The sequence below is a fragment of the Hippoglossus stenolepis genome, chromosome 13, assembly GCF_022539355.2.
Source record: "Hippoglossus stenolepis isolate QCI-W04-F060 chromosome 13, HSTE1.2, whole genome shotgun sequence".
Classification (NCBI taxonomy): domain Eukaryota; kingdom Metazoa; phylum Chordata; class Actinopteri; order Pleuronectiformes; family Pleuronectidae; genus Hippoglossus; species Hippoglossus stenolepis.
In genome coordinates, this window is record NC_061495.1 from 1309880 (window position 1) to 1331926 (window position 22047).

Below are 22047 nucleotides of genomic sequence, written 5' to 3' on the forward strand. Positions count from 1 at the left end.
TTCACTGCAAACCAACAGAACCAGGTTCAGTTTGATCCAGACCCAGAACTCCTCTTCTGCTCTGAGGAACCTTTCACACCTGATGTTCAGCTTCACACTGAACTGACGAGTCTGAAGCTCTGAACCAAACCAGGTGTGAACGAGTCCTTGAATTAATCCTCTCCAGTCACATCACACCTGAAAAATGAGGAACTCATGAAGTTTGTTTTATTACAGATCAAATGGATTTCACACCGTTCACTTTCCCACCAGACAACTCTTCCTTCTCCTCTTCTGTTTTCTGTCTCTGTCCCACTGCTGCCACTCGGATCTTCCTCCCCTCCGTATACACGCTCCTCTTCCTCACCGCTCTCCCAGGTAACGCTCTCTCGTTGTGGGTGTTCCTTCGGTGCATCTCCACCATCTCCCCCACACACGTCTATCTGTCCCACCTGAGTATCTCCAACCTGTTGCTGTCCCTCACCGCGCCCTTCCTCGCCGCCTACTACGCCTGGGGCTCCGTCTGGACGCTGAGCGGCGCCCTGTGTCAGCTGGTCCTGCATGTCATCACCCCGGTGCTCCACATTAACATCTACATAAGCCTGGTGATCCTCACCTGGGTGGCCCTCTGCCGCTTTGCAGTCCTCATCCAGCACACCCACGCCTCCCGGCCGAGCACCTGCACGACCCTGCTGCCGCACACCTTCTTCACCTGCCTCTTGAGAGCCTCCTTCGCCAGCAGGGTGTGTGCGGCGGTGTGGGTGGTGGCCGTGGGAGGCATCGTGCCGGTGACCGTTTACTACTCAGTGAATGAAGCTACTGCAGCTGATGGAGCAGCGGAGGAGGGAGGATGTGTGGAGGTGTGCTACAGCCCTGCAGTGGAAATCGGGGGCAGTCTGTCTGCAGCGTTCAACGTGCCTCTTTTTCTCATGTTCTTCATCTTCTACCTGCTGGTGCTGCTGTTCTACATGACCCTGCTGAGGCACATCAGACGCTCACGCCACAGTACAAACATCACAACCTCCCAGAGCCTGTTGGGCCAGCCCTTCGAAACATCGTCATCATACAGGTACAGACGGGATTCCCTCAAACACATTTGGAGCCACACTTTAGTCATTTGGGTTGAACATAAAGTGTCTCAGTCAACCCTGCTTGTTCCAGGTGGTTCTTTCAGTTTGTCTGCTGCCGTATCACATCTTCAAACCCATCTTCATCACTGTGGCTCATTATCAACTTCAGCCGACGTCTCCACCGAACATCCTCAACCACTGTCACCCTCTCTCCGCCCTCATCGAGGTGATTCAACACGTTCACGCAAATTAGTCTTTGCTGATTCATGTCTGATTTTGTATAAAACAATAATGATGATGAGTTTCTCCCTCCTCTTCCTCCTCTAGCTGAAGAACTGCCTGCTTCTTCTGGCCACACTGAGAGGCTCAACCGACCCTGTGATGTACTTCCTGTTAGACAAAACCTTCCATCACCAAACCCTCGTTCTTTTAGGATGCAACCGGAACAACCTCAGAGGCAAAGCGACGCTGGGGTCAGACACAGGAAGTGCCGGTCAGAGGACAGGACAGGTGGTGGATGGAAACGTTGCCACGGCGACGGGGGACTTAAGTCATGAAAGTGTTTTGTAGCTTTTGAAAGAAGCTGATTTTAAAACCTGGCAGATTTGGGGTTTAAAAAATGACTGAAAAAGAAGAATCGATTAAACCTTGAAAGTCATTTGAATAAAGCCGACTTATATATTTATATGAAATGTTTTGATCCAAATTGCCGAATAAATTTTAAATGTGAAATAAAATCTGTCAGTTCTTAAGTTTACATGGAAACATTTCTTCGAGCTCCTCATGTGCAGCGGCAGCCGATAAATATTTGATATCTGTGTGTCACAAAGCTTGTTCAGTAATTGTGTGTAAATTATTGACGAAGAACGTGCACGGGTGTTTGTGCAGAAGGTGGAACCAGATGTGTATCAGGGGAGTTTATGAAGAAGATAATGGTCTGTGAAGTGTGGCCCCTGCAGATGTGAGTCCCTCGAGGGCCCGTGTGGGCAGCCGAGCAAATCCGACATCTACGAATACGAGCTGGAGGACGAACACACAACTCGCACAAACATATGAAGACAAGAAGAGAGACTCACAGGGAGTGAGGGGACACGACAACGAGTTTAGAGCTTCAGGTGACGAGTGGAGATTTCAAATATACGGTATTGTCCCAATGGGGAAATGATCCTGGGCCAAAGTGCTACAGCAGCTGCACAACTGTACACTGTGTCACACAACACAAAACAATACACACGGATCTTCATCATCTGGGTCTTACAATCATGCAAGACCCAGAATAATAATGCAGAATAAAAGTGAGTGGAATATTGCACCTGGATACAACACATAAAAGATATGAGACGCAGTTTGAGTGGAATAAACTGAAGCTGGAGGAAAAGTACAAAACTACAACTGAAAGACTCTTAACTCAAAGTTAGTTTGGTGTCAGAAGCAGAAAAATAATCTGAACAGAATGCACGTCGCTCAGAGGAGCTCAAACCGAAGCTGTGAGGAAGTGTTTGTCAAATAGTCTGAAGATGTCAGTTAAAAAAACTCAAGTGTGGGAAGATAATTGATGAATATCCGCAGTAACTAATACATATTAATGTGCTTCACATATGAGCTGAGCTGCTGGGATCCATCAGACGCATCAAAAGAGGTGACGCACTAAACCAAAACACGTGATTTTCAGAGAAGCTGCTTTTTTCACTGAATCAGGACAAACACAATTTGACTGAGCACCTAAAATAAGAGGTGCAAATCCTCAGTAAACATCCCCCCAGGACCTGGCTCTGCACCCACATGCACACGGAGCCACAGGCAGCAGCTACATGCTTCCCTGAGTCGAGACTGAAATAGACTCAAACACAGACACAAGCAGCTTTGATGCTTCTGTTATCGCTCACAGCTCCTGATGTGAGCGTCTGTAAAGACTGGGATTTTCTCCCCGTGTTGTGGACGAGCTTTTTGAAACTGTGACACTGCAGCACACGACTTTAACCACGAGTAGGAAGCTATCTTCACCACGACGAGCAGACATTTGGAATGCTGGTGCTGGTGCAGAGCGTCTGGCGTCCTGCGGAGACTCCTGGTTTATATTCCAGGAAGCCAAACAACCTAAAGCTGCACAGAGGTAGCACCTGCTGTTTGTTCTGCTGCGAGCGGCTGACAGGGAAGATCCCTTCACCTCAGCTCACCTGCACAACAGACACACTGTTGGGAGGAGTGTTTCTGCATCGTTGGGACTCTGCTCGTTTGTGTTTGCATCAAAACCTTTGCTGTGTTTCTGGATTTGTTGAGTTGCTCCGCACGGCGTCGGGATCTGTGCCGCGCGGATCAAAACACGCCACACAGCGTCGACTTCAAAACTCCACGCTGCCGCACAAACACTGGACGAGTGAAGCGTCTCAGAAGAGAAAAGTTCACCTTCAGACGCTGCTCGCAAAAACTTATGCGATCAAAACCAAGCCGCACAAACCGATCCCGTCAGTGTGACTGTGAATTTGCATGCACGCCGTCTGTAGCCATCAGACGGCCACAGGCAAAAACTCAGATCCACAGAGATACACGCACACGCACACGCACATGCACACACACACGCACACGCACACTGCACACACACCTACACAAGGTGGTCTGTGGTGAAGTGAAGATAAATACCGAGACATCAGGATGTAAATGAATTCAGTGACTTTCATGCATGGGAGGAAGTGGCACAACCACACTGATCTATACGCAGCAAGGACATGTGTGTGTGTGTGTGTGTGTGTGTTTCCTGTAAAGGGCATACATCTCAGACAGAACATCTGATAAGCTGGAGACAGGAGCTCAGACTCACTGTTAAATGGTGATAATAGAAGCGAACGACTGCACCAATGTCAAAGCGGCATTTGTAACACACACACACACACACACACACACACACACACACACACACACACACACACACACACACACACACACACACACACACACACACACACACACACACACACACACACACACACACACTGGTTGTCATGTGACGATTTGACTGGTCACCTGCTTCACGGCTGTGAGGATCAAACTGGATGACATCATCCAAGAGTCGAGGTACGTTGTGTACCTGCTTCCATTAGCCTGACTGCTAATTAGCTGCTAATGAGAAAACCTGTCTTTACCAAATAAAGGGTCATGTTTTCAGAATGAATGAGAGTGTGTGTGTGTGTGTGTGTGTGTGTGTGTGTGTGTGTGTGTGTGGCATCATCAGAAGGAACATTTACTATAGTGATTAATTATTAACACTTGTGGATTAATCTGATGTTGTTAAACTGACTCACAGATTTAGTTATTAAGTTTCTCTTCATCAGAAGAAGAAAAACAAGCCACAAAGTTGTTTTGAATGTTAAAGACAAAGTGGAAGTGACATCATTTTAAGTTCCACTAAATGCTCTTCTTCTCCTTCTGAGCAATAACATGAGAAAAATGTATCAGGAGGAAGTCGACTAATCTGAACCTGAATCTGGTGTGAAGCCTCATCTCTGTGGGTCACACACACACAGACACACACACACACAAACAGACACGCACACACACATGACACGCACACACACGCAGACACACACAAACAGACACGCACACACACATAGACACGCACACACACGCAGACACGCAGACACGCACACACACGCAGACACGCACACACACACACACACACACACACACACACACACACACACACACACACACACACACACACACACACACACACACACACACACACACACACAGAGCCTGTGATTCAGCAGGACCCACAGTCTGAGGTACTGAGATATGACGATGAAGACTACGGTGACTAACACCTGAGGACAACACTGAAGAGAGACACATTGATCCACACTGAGCATTAAAGTCACTACTGAGGAGACCGCTGAGAGAACTGTGTGTTCACCCCCCCCCCCCATAGAAACCAGGCTGATCCTACTCTCTGTGAGTGGCTTCAATCTGGCTGAGACACAGCAGCTACCTGCAGGACACACAATTACCAAGGCCTGACGCACAATCACACACCGACTGCAGTGACGCAAGCATCGGTCTGTTCACACAGACGTGAGATCACGTGCACACGGACACCACGTGAGGGAGAAGCACCACATGCTGATTCTGCAGAGGCGTCACATCGTCATCCAGTGTTTTCACTGATCCTGAGCGACGACACCGTGTCTGTGCTGAAGCTGATCATCACGTCTCTTCCTCCGTTATAACCTGAGCTGCAGATGCTTCCCCCCCACAGGTCTGCAGTGAAACTTAAACTTGCAGCTGAGATTTACCTTGACGTCTCGGTGGATCACGTTGTTGTCGTGGCAGTAGCGCAGCGCCTCCAGGATCTGTCTCATGTAGTGACTAAACAAAGACACAACGGGACAGTGTTGACTTTTCAAGTGAAGGCACAAAACACAGAACTCAGGAGAGAAACGGTGTGGGACAGTTTACCTGGCCACTGCTTCACTGTACACGAAACCAGCATCTGCCCGCTTCACGATCTCAAAGCACAGGTCTGCTCCGTCCATACTAACAAGGACAGAGAGAGAGAGAGGGTCAGTGAGGCAGGAGGGTCGCTGCAGGAATCTGGGGACGAGGGAAAGGTCACTCGGATTAAAACTTCAGCACTTGTCTGCTCAGCGATTGGTCACACAGGTGAGGAGGGAGACTCGGGTCAGAGGAAGAGGAGCTGGGATCATGTCTCAGAAAACAGCTGCATCACGGCAGACGGGCGGAGTCACGGGTTTTATTTAGTTCAGGCGGAGAAATATGAGATTTTAGCGTCAGTTGATTGAGAAATGTTTTGAAATCACAGAGCTCATAATTAACTTCCATGGAAGCTCCACCAGAGGGCGCGTTTTTTGTTGAAGGTACATTTCAAAGCTGCAAAAGGAAAATAAGAATCTGCATTTTGCACATTGTATCTGAAACTATATTACATATAAATTATTAATAAGATACCTAATCAATATCTCTATACATTTTTCACAAAGAGATCAATCCCTGCTTGTTTCATTCTTCTCAACAACTGCATTAATTCATGTATCGACATTTATCACTGTCTCTAACTCCCACCAGTGTATAATAATTTATTTTAATATATTTCATAAATCGTTAAAAACAACCTCGACCTGCACAAGGAGCAGAAAATCAATCAATTAATAAACAGGCAGATAAATCACTAATTTATCTACAAGTTAATTGTTCATGAGCTCAGAAGTGAATCACCAAATAAAAGCAGGTGATGACGACAGAGACAGTTTTAAAACACGACGCTGTGACTGTGAGCTCTGATGTTTTCACATTTAGAAAATCCCTCTGGAGTCATCTGAAGGTTCGAACGCAGACAGCTTCCCCCGGTCCGGTTAGAACCGGGTCTCAGCAGAAGGTGACGGCGTCTCTCAGGGCGACAGAACAACAGTTGTCTTCACGATCAATGAGCTGCTGCATTTAGCTTCAGCCGATTCTGTCTCTCTGTTCCCTATTCTTCTTCCACCCAATTACTGAAACCGTCTCTTTATTGTCACTAAGCCTCTGCACCAATTAAACGGGCCTGTTATGTAGGAATTGGCTGCAGCACATCTCCCCCTCCTCCTCCTCCTCCTACCACCTCACCACGCTCACATTTCAGCTTGATTATCCAGCAGGGAGTCCTGGGAGATACGGAGACATGTGGAGCATTTATCTTCCCTGTTTGCTCAGATACGTCTCAGAGGAAACGTCTGAGATCTACCTGCAGTCCCACGCCTGCGTCAGTGTGAGGACGAAAACCGCGGCTCGAGCACAAACGAGCTGCAAAGCAACCTGTGAAAATCCCTTTAAAATGGTGTTCTCCTGCTTTTCCTTGAAAGTTTCCTGCACTCGGCCGAGCCGTGCGAAACCCGAGCACTTGCCTGTTCGGCGATAACGGAATTAAACGATAAAGGAATTAGTTCTGGAAGAAGAGGGGAGATGGAGATATGGAGCGGCTCTGAGAAGAGCTGGAGGTAGCAGCGAGTGTGAAATCTTAATCTCATCTCTTTCCCCTCATATATACAGTACTGCACTCCTTTATTACCCCACCCCCACCCTCAGCTAACAAGCTTTCTCATATCAGGGCAGATTATATAAAACCGCCGCAGGCTTGCTTTCCTCTAACGCTGTCGCCCTTTTCACTATATTTCCCACAAACCACCTCTTCTTCTTCACACTCTGCCACCGTGACACCTCCACCCAGGTCTCCTACAGGTGCAGCACTGTGTGTGTGTGTGTGTGTGTGTGTGTGTGTGTGTGTGTGTGTGTGTCTGTGATCCTTACTACTCAAACACCATGTAGAGCATCCCATCTGAGCTGTACGTCTCCAGCAGCTCCACGATGTGGGGGTGTTTCAGCATGTGACAGATACTCGCCTCCCTCTTCAGATCTGAAACACACACACACACACACACACAGAGATATTAAAACCACAAGCATACAGATCCATATTCTATCAACACAGAATCTTTCTTTGTATTTGCAGACATGAAAACCCATATTTTCTTTATTCAAGCTCGACATATTTGGTTGTATTTGTATTTTCTTTTAAAAATTTATAGTTAAACTGTAAAATATCACACACGTCTCTGAGTGTTTTTCACCTGTAACAAAATGAAATGCACAGTTTCTTATTTCTTCTTTGTCTCAGGAGAACAGAGCTTTGTGTTGTTGGTGTGAAAAGCTGCGTCTGTTTCCTCTCCCCAGTGATTCCTCTAAAGAGTGAGTCTGCATTGTTCCTTTCAGCTTCAGTAACCCCCCCCCATACCCCCTTCATTAGGAACCAATTAAAGTGGGAGATGCTTATTTTCAGGCGGCAGTAAGAGGGTCTGAAATAATAGGAGTGATACAAACAAACAGCTCTTGAACCAAACGAGGCTCGTTGCCAGTTTGCATGTGAGACTGCAGAGGAGATTTCTGTGGTGCCACGAAGCAGCGACGCCACAGGAGATCTCACAGGTCAAACTGTTTGAAATGCAGAGATGTAGAGATAAGGAGGCCGCGGGGTTCAGATCCTCGTGACTGGAGTGTGTGAGGAACGAGAAGAAGCACGGAGGAGGTTCAGAGGAGTGATGTCGGGGTGTTTCCACTTTTATAAACTCATATATTCAGAGCTTCTGTGTCAGAGCTGGAGAACAAAGCCGCTCCAGGTGAAACCACCTGGTGTGTTCCTGTCAATATAGAGTCTTGTGTTGGTGGAACATTTTCACATGGGGAAACTAACTCATTAAAAAGAAGGAAAAGGGGAAGATGAGGAGGAGGAGGAGGAGGAGGTGGAGGAAGAAGAGAAAAAGGAAGAAGAAGAAGAGGAGGAAGAAGTAGAAGAAGAGGAGGAGGAGGAGGAAGAAGAAAGGGAAGAAGAAGAAGAGAAGGAGGAGGAAGAAGTAGAAGAAGAAGAGGAGGAGAAAATACAAGTTTTACAAATACCCAAAGTACTGAAAGAAGGTGCTGGTACCTAGTTCAGCCTGAGGAACAAGAGGGTGTGATTCAGCTTCAGAGCTGCAGCTCATGATTATTTCCAGTGTTGTTTATTTTCCTCCTAACAGAAGTCTGACGTCTGACAACAGGTTTCAAAACCTAAAGATTCAATTCAGTTTGTTGGCAACTAAAAAGTGAAGCTGTTCCAGTCTCCATCCTTTCATCCGTTCCTCACAGCAGAGAATATTCATCACCACCTTTATGATGCAGCTCGGTCTCGTTCCCTCAGATTCCATCAGCAGCGCACTTACGTTTATTATATTAACTTTTAATATCCGCCTCTCGTGGTGAAACAGCTGCAGACGGAGCCAGAATATACATACAACTCACTGGACTGGTGAGGAAAACAGGAAATATTCCACATCCCGCTGGAGGCCACAACACACACACACACACACACACACACACACACACACACACACAACACACACACACACACACACACACAAACTATAATGCTAAGTCACTGTAATGGGCTGCTATGTATGCAGTGACATTTTAATTAAAGCTTCCGAGTGGACGCCGTGAGCCACTTGTGCCGCCGCGAGCCTCTGCGCTAAACATTACACTAATCCTCCGAGGACGAGCACAAGGCGTGGGCTAACTCCAACATGATGCTAATGCTGCTAAAGCTGGGATAAGTGGCTACCTTAAGGGCATCGCAGCCGCCACATTTAATGTCATCTGGCGAGCTCGCCTAGCTTACGTCCGTCACTGTAATTGCTGGTGGAGATTACGAAAGATACTTTATCAAATGGGAAGAAAATCGACTCGACAATTTGACCGAGCTGAAAACCACTGCAGGGAGGACACTTCCACTGCTTGTCTGTGTGTGTCTGTGTGTGTCTGTGTGTGTGTGTGTCTGTGTCTGTGTGTGTCTGTGTGTGTGTGTGTGTGTCTGTGTGAGTGTGTGTGAGAGAGTGCATTAGCACTCAATGCAACTAATGCTGTGGTCAAAGTGCAAGCAGCAGGAAGTGCTGTGGGACCTTCTCCCGTGGGACGCTACAGACTCATGTGGACAAAATGAAAATAGAAGAGTGTAAAAGATGTGGATGTGTTTTAATGACGGATCCTGTGGAACAAGGTTGTGAAGCCTGGTTCTCTGTGGTTCTCTGTAGTTCTCTGTGGTTCTCTGTACTTCTCTGTGGTTCTCTGTGGTTCTCTGTAGTTCTCTGTGGTTCTCTGTGGTTCTCTGTGGTTCTCTGTACTTCTCTGTGGTTCTCTGTGGTTCTCTGTAGTTCTCTGTGGTTCTCTGTGGTTCTCTGTAGTTCTCTGTAGTTCTCTGTAGTTCTCTGAGGTTCTCTGTGGTTCTCTGTGGTTCTCTGTGGTTCTCTGTAGTTCTCTGTGGTTCTCTGTAGTTCTCTGTGGTTCTCTGTAGTTCTCTGTGGTTCTCTGTAGTTCTCTGTGGTTCTCTGTGGTTCTCTGTAGTTCTCTGTGGTTCTCTGTGGTTCTACGTCGTCATCATCAGCCTCATGTCATCTCCCTTTCCAGCTGTTTACGTGATGTTTGGTTCACCAGCTTCACTTTCTGTTCATGTGTCAGAGTCTAATCATCCTTTGCAGTCTGCAGCAGTGGACTGGGGGAAGGTAAATCGAACCATCAGATCCTTGAATAACATGATGTCGTGGCTGTGAGACTAAATATTTAGTCCTTTGACGCGTTCTTTCGATGTTTACTTCTCCAGTGGGCGGCAGCAGCCCTCGTCCCGAAGTTAGAAAGACAGATAGCAAGAGAGAGAGGGGGTAATGAACAGATGTGATCTCTACAGTGATCCATGTTCCTCCTGCTGGGAGTCAAAGCTCACAGGAGGAGGCAGCCATGCTCCGACAGCTACACAACACACAACTGTGGGTGTGTGTTGTGATAGTGCGTCTGTGTGTGTTCCAGACCTGACACTGGTTTCACAGTTAGAACAACATGTCACAACAATCTAATGGAAACCGAAAAACCACAGAAACACAGAGCTGCAGCTTCAACAGCTCTGCAGGTGAAAGATGGAGGAGGTGGGAGAGGGGAGAGCAAATGAAGAGTGGAGGGAAAGAGAGGAAGAGGAGAAGGAGGGAGTGAAGGAATGAGAGAGCAGAGGAGGTGGAGCAACGTGAGGAGGTGATGGCACATGATGAATTTGACTCATTTTCTGGCTTCTCTCTCTTCCCCTCGGAAGTCTGACCTATTCATCAGACAGGCCTCCGGACAGGCTGCAGAGAAACAAGCTGGTGTGTGTGTGTGTGTGTGTGTGTGTGTGTGTGTGTGTGTGTGTGTGTCAGGCCCCCCTGCCCAGTCCATTGCAGAGACACAAATCATTTGACCCACTTCCCTTGGCCTGTATCCGTTCAGGGTGTTTGCATGTGTGCTTGATTACTGTGTTGCTGTGTTACAGCTGTCCGCTCAAGTGAAACCGCTCGACTACCAGCGAGGAACAACAACCAACAAAACATTTTAAAGAGAGAGAGAGAGAGAGTGAGGGGGGATGAAAACAAATCAACAATGAGAAGCTGACGTCTGGTTTTGGGGTTTGATGGATTCCTGAGAGTTTCAGAGGAAGAACTGTGATTAGATATAAATGACCAGGGAGTGTGCTGACCAGGAAACACACACACACACACACACACACACACACACACACACACACACACACACACACACACACACACACACACACACACACACACACACACACACACACACACACACACACACACACACACGCGAACATTAATGGTGCCGATGAAGAGAAATGACACCGGCACAGTGTTGGACAAGCTACAATGGAAAACTTTCATTTCAGAGTTTTCTGTGATCCGTCAAGAGCGATTTTCATCACAGCTTCATATGAGAAGCGAGAGATGACAAAACACCCAGAACATTTAATCTGGACTCGGTAAACCTCCGCCGACTGTAGAGAAGGAGTCACTGAGAGAACAGCGGCGAGCGGAGGAGCGGGCGGACGACACCGTGAAGATGGATGTCCAGCGGTTATCACACAGACACCACCATGTGAAGGTGACGGCTGTAATAAAGTGGTGAAGCAGTTAGAACTGTTGCCAAACCACACAGCGCTTTACTTCCTGGTTAATGTACGAGCTGTGATGAAAGAGTTCAGCGACTAGAAAATAAAATGTCGTCATGTGCAGTGGAACATCGCTCGTGTCACGTCTGGAACACTTCCATGTTCCTTCGAGCGCCATGCGACCAAACCTAAGGTGTGGACTCACCCAGTTTTAACCACACTCATCCTCGCCAGAAAACTGCAGAAAGGCAGCGACATGGGTTTCCAGAAGAAAATTATAAACCGCAATCCTAAAAGCATAGAGCAGACGTATGATGACACCAGGAGAAATGAACTCCTGGTCATCGAAGGTAGAAACATCAAAAACACGATGTCTGCCTCACCTTTCACCATCAACTCAAATCTAAGCAGTTAATCCCAACGTCCAAATTAATGTTTCTACCAAATATGAAGAAATTCCTTTAAAGTGTTCTTGAGATGTACAGAGGCAGAAACTGACGTAAAGCCTCCGGCCACTGGGCGTCGCCGGCGCGGAGGAATAAAATAGTTTATTAGCTTGAATATCTGAAATCAATTCAAGGACAATTGTCTGATTAGTTAATAATTAAGATCCAATCAATTTGGTGGGTTTCAGCCCACGACAGGAAACTCAGTGTGGGTGTGAGCCACCGAGTGAACGAGAAATAAAATAAAACAATGTTTACACGAGCATCAGGATACAGATCTGATCATATTTCACTGTTTAACAGGGAAGGAGGAATAAGTCATTATCTTCAGTCATATTTATGATGAAAAAGCAGAGTGAGGCTGTGGTTTCTTACCCTCTGTGCTGAGTCCTGGGCTCGAGGTGAACTCGGCCACGTCCACGATCTTGACAGCGAACTGCTGCCCCGTCTCCCGGTTGATGCATCTCCTCACCACGCTGAAGGGCCCCCTGGAAACAACACACACCTTTAACCAGGAGTCTTAAGAAGCTCCTGCAGGAACTGATTCACCCACGCAGAGGAAACACACTCCAAACCCAACACTGACATTTTATATTATTATGTGTTATGATTTTGCACAATGTATTTGTTTTGTATTCTTCTATTTAATTTGTTTTGTGTATTTTACTGCACTGTGCTTCTGATGTGAAGCAGCAGGCTGTCGGGTCCGACTCGTCCACAACAGGAACATGTGGGAACGTTCAGGCGAGTCTCGATCCAACGATAAAACATAAATAAATCACAAAACATACAACCTGCAGGATTGTGAGAATCACAGACCCACAGCAAACCAGTCAGCACAACCTCAGTGGTGATTTCACAGCTACACACAAACACTACCCCTGGCTGCAGCAGACTGAACACCATGTGTGAGTGTGTGTGTCGGTGTTGGTATGTGAGTCTGTGTGTGTGTCTGTGTGCGTGGGTTGGTGTGTAAGGAGTCTTTGTGCACAAACACAGACTGGTTGAACAGATGGTGATCAAGCTAAAGCTGCTTAGCGTCAGAAGGGTGAGGTAGAACGGCAACGTGCCCAAACATGCAGGAGACACCTACACACACGCACATGCACACACACAGACACACACACACAGACACACATCACATACATAACACTATGAGCACTGCTGCTGAGTAAACTGTCGCTTTGACCAATGGGAACATGTGTGTGTGGGTCACCAGTCTAATGATCACATGATATCTACTTTAAAAAGATGCTTCCACACTAAGCTGCTAATCATCTGTTCCTCCATCAACTGATTGACGAGGTGACAAATACAGCTTCATCTTCATGTCCGCTCACTTATTAAAGAAACTATTTGTCGTCGAGTTAAACGAAACACTGATGTACATTCTGCACATTTTAACTCGGCACACGGAAACTGGAAAGAAGTGAAAGAGAGAGAAATGAAAAAGCTTTTTCTCCTGGAATCTTTTGAGCCGTGCAGATCTGAGCTCTGTGGGGAAAACTGCTGCTCAGACTCAAACACAACACCAGCTCACAATCAACCAAGTGGTTCGGTCCAGGACGTCGGCGCTTAGAGCCCAGAGACAAGTCTGTCTGAGACTAAACTCCAGCAGGAATATGCTTCACCCTAAACTTTGTTGGAGCAGGTACAGCGGGTCAAAGAGCTCTCATTAGTAATGCAGCCGAGTGCTCCTCCGCTGCGATATCTCCCTCCACGCTACAGTCCAGTCACTTCACCTCGGTCCCCCCTTCGCAGCGCAGCAAATGTCAGGCCTGGCTCCGGGCGGCGCTCGGTACCACGGCGTACAAGAGGCCCGACAGGAGCTGGGACAAACCGAGGGAGGACGGAGGAGAGGGAGGACGAGATGAGCAGCAACGTGGACAGAGAGCTGTGACTGGAATACGGAATGTAAAGAGACAGAAGTAGAACGGTGACAGTTAAAGGTTGATGAGACCAGGAGACGCAGATCGTCTGTTCTGAAACGCAGTGGGGGTGGATCCAGGAGAAGAAAAGCCACTTAAATATGAATCTAACAACAATTCATAAAAAAAACCCAACACAGAATCTTTATCTGCTGAGTCACTGTCTCTAAAGCAGGAGCCGATCAGTCAATTAATCAATAAGTCGATTGACATAATTGTCACATCTATAAAAAGATGGACGACATGTCAGCTCCCACAAGTGAAGCAAAACCCTTGTTATCGCCCCCTGGTGGCTGGCTGCTTTACACATCATCCACTACGCCTCCTCCATGTTAGCAAATGGGACATGGACAGAACTACACATTCTCATCACACTGATGTTTGTTCAAGTGTTCATGATATGTTCAATGTACTAGAATAGCTAACGTAACTATCTCTGTGAGGAGATCACCAGCTTGGTCAGTTTCCTCCTGTCGTCTGTATCATGGCTGACCTCTGGGGGCACAGGTTTCACGCACTACATTAAACTAATGGAGCAGTAAACTGAGAAAAACAATATCTTCAGCATTTATAAACACTGTAATGTCCCTTAATATCCTGACACAGCCCGAATATACTATCACATTGTTCAGTTAGTTTCACCCACACTGATGCACCGCGTGCATGTGTGTCCACGTTTAGCATGTGTTGAGCAAAGAGCTACTCGGGAGCGGATGAGAGGCTTATTCACAGCAGCCTTAAGAAAAAGGTTTAAGAGGCACAATCTCCCGCACACATCAGGCGAGAAGGAAAGATTAACTTCAGAAATCTGGCAGCAGAGAGGAGGAGGGGAGGGGGAGGAGGAGGGAGAGTGTGTGCGTGTGTGTGTGGGGTGGGGTGAAACTGCTTTGAACTGCAGACGGCTCGAGTGGCGGAACTGGGCGTCTTGGAAGAAATCAACCGCACATTCTGGTTCTGAATGGGACTCAGCTGCACGCAGCGTCAGCCATTATGGCTCTGAATAGAAGTCAGCTGCACACGGGCTGTTCTGATGATTCCTACACTTCAGCTGCCCTCACTAAAATAACAGGAAGAGGGGGAGGGGGGAGAGGGGGGGGCAGAAGAAACATGGAGGCTACATCCATTCTACGAAGTTTGAGTTTTAGAAAAGGAATTTTCAAATGGAATCAATCTCCGTATCAGTTGTAATCCCCGACCACACTAACACACCTGACAACACACATGTCACATGACCACTCTCCACCACTGGGAAGGCCAGCCGCTGATTTCAAAAGAGAAAGTAACGTGGAAGTAGCCTGAGATCCGCTGGTAGGTGTGAATCCACTCCAGCCTTCATGTAACGTGGTGTCCAGTTGTTTTACTCCTTAACTTCTCTTCAACACAGATCAATTACCTGAGTGAGATACGACTTCGGTGACTTATAGAAGCAGGGTCGACCAAGGTTACTCAAAAATGTGTTGAACTCATTATATCAAGATGTTAATTTAAAACCGATCTTTCTTTCTCATGATTTATTATCTTATTATTGTGGAGTAATTACATGAAACGGGTTTTTCAAGGTCACGACATGCAGCTGAGCTCTAGTCGGGTGTTTTCTGTGAATCTGTGACATAAAAAGTGCTGATCTCCGTCTGAGTCGTCTGGAAATCTCATCGTAACATTGTGGTGACAAGGAGACGTGCGAAGGCTTGAGATGACACAATTAACTGTGCTACACACAGTGCGGTTATAGTGTGGATTACTGTGTTAAATATTTAATACCACTCATTATGCACGGAGGAGAGTGTACATGTGAGGATCAGGCTTCCAACGTCTCCTGGGACATGAAACCAGAGCATGTTCAGTGTGCACATTATACAAGTTTTATATAATGTGCATTTTACATTTCATGTTAAACAACACTTGACGAGTCTGTGAGTTGAAACGAGACGATCGTTAACGAGCTCTGACACCAGATCTATAATGAATCCATTGAGACGTGGTCACTTCTGCAGGAGCAGAGTCATTCACGGTAAGTCAAGGTCACGTCGTGGTGACGTGTATTAAAGGGAGTCTAAGGTCGTTGTAGACGGCGTCTGACGTCAGGGTGTTGTCAGTTGGGGGTAGTCTTTCTGTTTGACTGGAGAAAATGAATAATGCCCTTCATGTGGTTGCCATGGTAACATCATTATGGGAGTACTACCAGCGTCAGCACCTACGGGCGCAGAAAAAGTCTGAACTATCCAAAAAAGTGATTTTACTCAGACAGACTTTTGGTCCGTCGGTCTGGACCAGGTCTGAGGAACCTTTCACACCTGAAGGTCTGAAGGTCTGAACCAAACAAGGTGATATCATGATGTAAGATGTGATCACATGTACACGAGAGCTCTTCACTCATGATCACATCTCTCAGGATGGATGTAAACACCGGGGGGGGGGAACAGGACCTGTGTTAAGTGGATGCAGGGTGGAGGTGGGCGGAGGGCGGTTGAGGATAATAGTCTCCAGTGTGAGAAGTAAATATGTTTGACCTTTTCACGCACAGTTCACAGCAATAAGCACTTAATGACCACACACCTCCTGCCCTCTGCCCCCTGCCCTCTGCCCCCTTCCCTCGAGCAAACCTCACAGGTAGGAGGTGCAGCCGTAACCTGGAGCCTTAATCTGTTCATAGTATAAATGACCCTGAGAGAGGATGTGGGGAAGCGGCTCGGAGGAGAGAGAGAGAGAGACAGACATTCGCTGCACTCCACGCGTCACGGTAACCGGGGGAAATTTACGGCAACATCAAAAAGATAGGGTGCCCGAAGCTGCACGCCATCTATCTGCATCTCGGTGTGTGTGACGCTGCAGTAAAAGGTGATTTGCAGGCCGCGCTCCTTCCCAACTTCATAATGCATCAATCAAGCCCGCGTCTCATTCCCTAAAATGTCAGCGGCTTTTACGAGGCGCACAAGTCCGAGGCATCATTCACACTCAGACGGCGCCCGATGGACCCGACCTGCCGTGAGGACGCCTCCGTGCACACGCGTGGCATCAACAGACAAATGAAAGCAGGAAGTCGGAGTCGACAACAGCCTTCAGTGTTTCAGATGATGCTTAAAAAATGTTATGAAAAGAGATATAGAGACAGATGAAACAAGAGATAATGTAGAAACAATCATCCTCTTCTTCCATCAGTGAGTCTCTCACGCACGCACACGCACACACACACACGCACGCACACGCACACACACGCACACACACACACACACACACACACACAGCTGATGTGCTTGACATGAGGTTACACAACCAGTCTAACACGGTTTCATCATGTTCGTCGGGGGTTGAGTTTTGATTTGGTCCAGTAGGTACCGGCCGTGCAGGAACATGTGGATTTCAGTTACCAACCCAGGAGCAGCAGGGGGGGGGGCCTTAAAGAGACAGGAGCTAAAACCAAGCATTTGAGACAGAGGCTGAACAGAGGAGCTGCAGCGATGGACAGTTTGAGGAAATGATGTGTTTTCTGAACATTAGAGCAAGTAAACCTGTTATAGTCATAACACTAACTAAGATGATCAACCTGAGCATCAGCAGAATGTGTTTCCTTTAAAATCAACATGCATGAGAGTGCACGCCGCCTGATTGACTGACCATCCTGAAGCGCTGGTCAGCGGTCAGCTCGGACGCAGAGGGAATTGTAAAGCAGCAGTGAATTGACAGGTCCTCGTCTGACTGGCTGAACTGTGTCGGCTCTGTCTCTGTCTCACTCATGTAGAAACACACACATCGATTCAGCTGCCGACAGCGAAGCTTCACTCGGCTGCTGCAGAACCGTCTCCGGCGCTCTCACATGAAATAAGTGACAAAAACGTCCGATAATAACGCAGCTTGATGCGTCGGGGACATAAACACAGAGAACACAGGCTCTGATGGTGCAGCGGAAACTCACCAGTCTGCAACTTAGAGACGGAGAAAACACACGAGCACACACAGCTCCACCTGCCCTCGAGTGAACGAGACACCAAAACAAAGAGAGAAAGAGCGACACACACACACACACACACACACACACACACACACACACACACGGAGAGAAGACGTCCTGAGGGAAGTTGTGTTTAACTCGGGTCAACTGAGCAGTGAGAATAATAATGATTCATAATAAATTGTTGGTACTTTCACTGCTTTGTTTAAACACAGTGTGCGATGCTGGATTATCGTGGACTAAACGTCCCAAAGAGAACAAACACCCCTGACCTATATACGGGTGTGTGTGTGTGTCCTGAGCACTAACACTGTGATAATTGCCTAGCATGTTAGCATCAGAGCACCAGATTAATGGAGCCCGGTTGAACCTCCTGCTAACAGCAAACAACCTCTGAAGTTCCGACAGCAACACGAGCAACATCAACACTTCTGTATTAGATTAGCTGGGTTCTTCACACACGGTCATAACACAACACTGTTAAAGATCATAGTCTCCTCGTGTGCAGATGTGAGAGCAGCTATCTGAACAACTGCAGTCGTTTAGTGCTGTGTGTGTGTGTGTGTGTGTGTGTGTGTGTGTTGCTGTTGTCTATCCTGCCAGTGCCATAAATTCAATTAAACGTCTGACATTTCCCAGCGTCTGCCCGGGGGCTTTGCTGTGCCGACACCAGACGAGCAGACAATGAGAAACCGACAAACAGAGCAACAGAGAGAAAGAGAGCGAGGGAGCGAAACAATAAAATACAACAGTCGTTGAGAGGAAAGTGTGAACGTGTGGGGAGGAGACACAATCAAAGGTTTTCATCAGCTACAGCAGAACAAGAGAAGAACCCTACACACATCTACACCTCGACTCCTCACATGTCCCTTCATCATCATCCTCATCCTCAGTGATCCTCTCTACCTCCCTCACTCCCCTCCGCTCTGTGCCCACGTCGTAATCTCTCCATCCTCTCTCTGGCGTAGTGGTTACGTAAGGAGGCACAGCTTATTTACACTCCCATGGGGATTAGACAGAAGACTGGACATGCCAGCACCTGCAATGCTCATTGGCAGCCACCCACACACACACACACACACACACACACACACACACACACACACACAAACACACACACAGCAGAGGACAGGTGACAACTCTCCTCACACAGAGAGGCAGGTGGAGCAGGTGCTGTAGTTTGACAACACGCTGTAGTCGCCATAGCCGTTCTGTAGTTTGATGAGTGCTGCAATTTTTATCAGCCAACAATAGATATGTATATAAATATATATACATATGCAGAGTTTTTTTTTATTTACTTCATTGTTGCAGAAGAAGCGGCGCCCCGTGTATCCAGGAACATAAATATGAATTCAGCAGGTTTTTATAAAGATCAGCTCTAAGTGTGGTGATTAGAAAGCACAAATCACGAGGCCAGTGAAGATGCATGTATAGAAAATCCAGATGCATTGGAAATCGTTTGATAATGGAATCGTGAGCCTCTGAATCGGGATCGAATCGTGAGGTGACTGTAGAGACTCCCCCCCCCCCCTGCTCCAGAGAATTATCATTCACTCTTCAACCATAAGTTACACATCGACCGAGCCATTTCATTCCTCTGCTGTTAATTAACTGAGTAGTCTTTTTATTTCTCTATAATAAATCTGAATCCTGCAGAATCAGCTGCAGTTTCTGTTTGATGTGTCAGATTTCTGTGTGTGTGGGGGGGGTCTTCTCTGCCAAGGGTCGTCAATTCTGTCAGAAACGAGGCTAAAACCACGAAGAAGGAAAGTGAGATGAATGATGGAAGCATTTCTAACTAATGCTTTTCTTTCATAAAGCAACAAATGCATTTCTAACTCACCTCAGTGGTGACAGAACGTTAACATGTGGTTCCTGTTGGAGGATCACACCTGGTGTTCACATTAGCATATCATTACAGCAGGTTTTAAACCAGCATCATCGCTGTCTGCCAAGCGTCATCAACCCCCCCACCCGCTCATGATGAATACAGCGGACGATCCCCTGTTCTTTCTACGACTTCTCCTAGATGTCTACGGACTTTAGAGGAGGCCAGAGAAAGTCCGGAGAAACTGTCAGAGCGGAAAAGGAACAAGTCCAACCTGCAGTAGATGTTTTCCCCGACTACAGACACGTGCAGTGTAAAAACATCCAGTAGATAGCCAAGCTAACGTGACCAAACTCGGCCTTCATTCAACCATAATTTAAATTTTTGTCCGAACGTGGTCCTGCCAGTCAGATCCCAACAGGCTCCACCCTCTCATCTGGTCCTGCCTGCTGCCGCCACCAGGGGCTGTGCAGCGGTGGGACAATTACACAGTTGGAAAGATAGGGGACCACTGGGTATCCTTTTATAAACAAGTGTGTGTGCATGTGTGCAGATGGACACACAAACCTGCACACATTCCCTGCTCCTTGACCCAGAGAGGGAGGAGGAGGGGGACAGAGGACCACAGAGAGATGGCGGTTGAAGATGAGTAGCTGTGACAGGAAGTCCCACTTCCCTGTCTCAGATTACAGGATTCACCATCTTCACTGTGGCTGTCACCCTGTGTCCCTGAAGCCCTCTGCTCTACACGTCTCAGGTGAGGGGGTGTGATCAGTCACACATTCTGTTAGAAATCTCCTTCCTCCATCTTGAGGCCTGAACCTGTCGAAATGTACATTTAACACCCAACTTTAGTTTTAGTTGAGATCATTTCTGATGATGATAGAAGGACTGCACTAATAACAAAGTGTGTGTGTGTGTGTCTGTGTGTGTGTGTGTGTGTTGGAGTGACAGCTCAGCGTCCTGCAGTTAAGGCCTCTCCTGCCTCCTCCCACGAGGTTGTGCATGAATGAGCAAGCGACACGTTCCCAGGTGGCTCAGCAGAAGGAGACTCCCATGGAGTTCTGACCCTGAGACTCACCAACAGATCTGGAAAGACTCACTCAGTCACCACAGATTTATTCTGCCTGAAATATACAAACTGAATTCATCCGTTTTATCTATTTGACATCACCTTCTACAGATGTCCCTGCTTTGCACTGTATGCACCATGCATTGTGTATTGTATATATATCATATATATCTTTCAGAAAATCTTTACAAAAAGAGTTTTATAAGAGATGAATCAGGACCATAAACATTTGATCCATTTTAAATATTTGCATTATATTGAGCAGCAACCAATGACGAAGCTGCACTGATCCCAAACACTCCACTGAGCGAGAGAGGAAACATGATGTGTTTAAACCAGCACTAACAGGTCTTAATGAAGGGGAACACACATCAGGGAGCAGGAGAGTCCGGGGGGGGGGAGGATGACAAAGCAAGCGGAGGACGGACAGGAAGTGCTGAGGACGTGGGACAGAGACAAATGAAGTAAAGAAACAGAGGGAGGAGAATCCTCCGCTCCAATCGTCTGAGTGTTTTCGGGTCGCGAGCCAAGTGTGAGATTTGCCATCGGACGCTGTTCCGGGACGGAGCAGACTGAGCCGGCACTCTCCGGATTAACCGGCTGATTTGTTGCCTAAACTTTGAGTTCGTGCCAAATCGCCTCCCTGGAAAATGTCCTTTCCTTGCAGTCGACTTGAAGTAATTAAGATATTTAAAGATTAAAATCATTACAACTCAACATCTCCAGTCCATAAAAGATCCAGACTGATACCCATGATCCTCCTGGGCATCTGTGCTGCTGCAGCGTTAATGGCGGACTGGCCGTGAGATCTATGACATCACCGCACTGATAAATCATTGATCAGCTGCGGGGCCACAGCGCGATCAGACGCGGCCCATTAACAAAGCATTATGGGCAGAATCCTCGGGAGGAGACAGCAGGTTTATGACGTCAGCCCGAAGCTCGCTGTGATCTAAGATCCACAGACGCCTCCGAAGGCCTCGTACGTCTGAGTGTTTTAGTGTTTGTGCATGTGTGTGTCTCTCAAGATCACTACAGTCAACACACAACAACACAATCCCACAGGAAGAGGTTTGTCACATCATGTTGACAGAACAACATGATGTGAAACAGGATTTTAGCTTCAGATGCAGGAGATTACTCACAGTCACCATCATCACATGCAGGAGGTCAAAGGTCAGGAGGCGGGGCTCAGAGTCAGGGTTTATTGACAAGTAGGTTTACACAAACAAGGAATTTGCTGTGGTGGGTTTGTGCAAGTATAAATATAA

The 22047-nt window shown here is 47.2% G+C and overlaps 2 protein-coding genes across 18 annotated transcripts in view; one reads left to right on the forward strand and one right to left on the reverse strand.

Moving 5' to 3' along the window:
- Positions 1-22047, reverse strand: part of caska (calcium/calmodulin-dependent serine protein kinase a) — a 75649-nt gene that overhangs the window by 32212 nt on the left and 21390 nt on the right. For all 17 annotated transcript variants that reach the window (XM_035174725.2, XM_035174731.2, XM_035174726.2 and 14 more), the window contains exons 2-5: positions 12372-12484; positions 7347-7452; positions 5502-5579; positions 5339-5411 (exon numbers count right to left, since the gene is read on the reverse strand). In XM_035174725.2, the coding sequence (XP_035030616.1) occupies positions 5339-5411; positions 5502-5579; positions 7347-7452; positions 12372-12484 (370 nt within the window). The remainder of the gene's footprint in view (positions 1-5338; positions 5412-5501; positions 5580-7346; positions 7453-12371; positions 12485-22047) is intronic.
- On the forward strand, positions 155-1723 carry LOC118120078 (probable G-protein coupled receptor 82). Its single transcript, XM_035174766.2, is given in 4 exon segments — positions 155-1020; positions 1023-1048; positions 1141-1275; positions 1377-1723. Coding segments are annotated over 4 exon segments (1203 nt in total). The 5' UTR covers positions 155-221; the 3' UTR covers positions 1620-1723.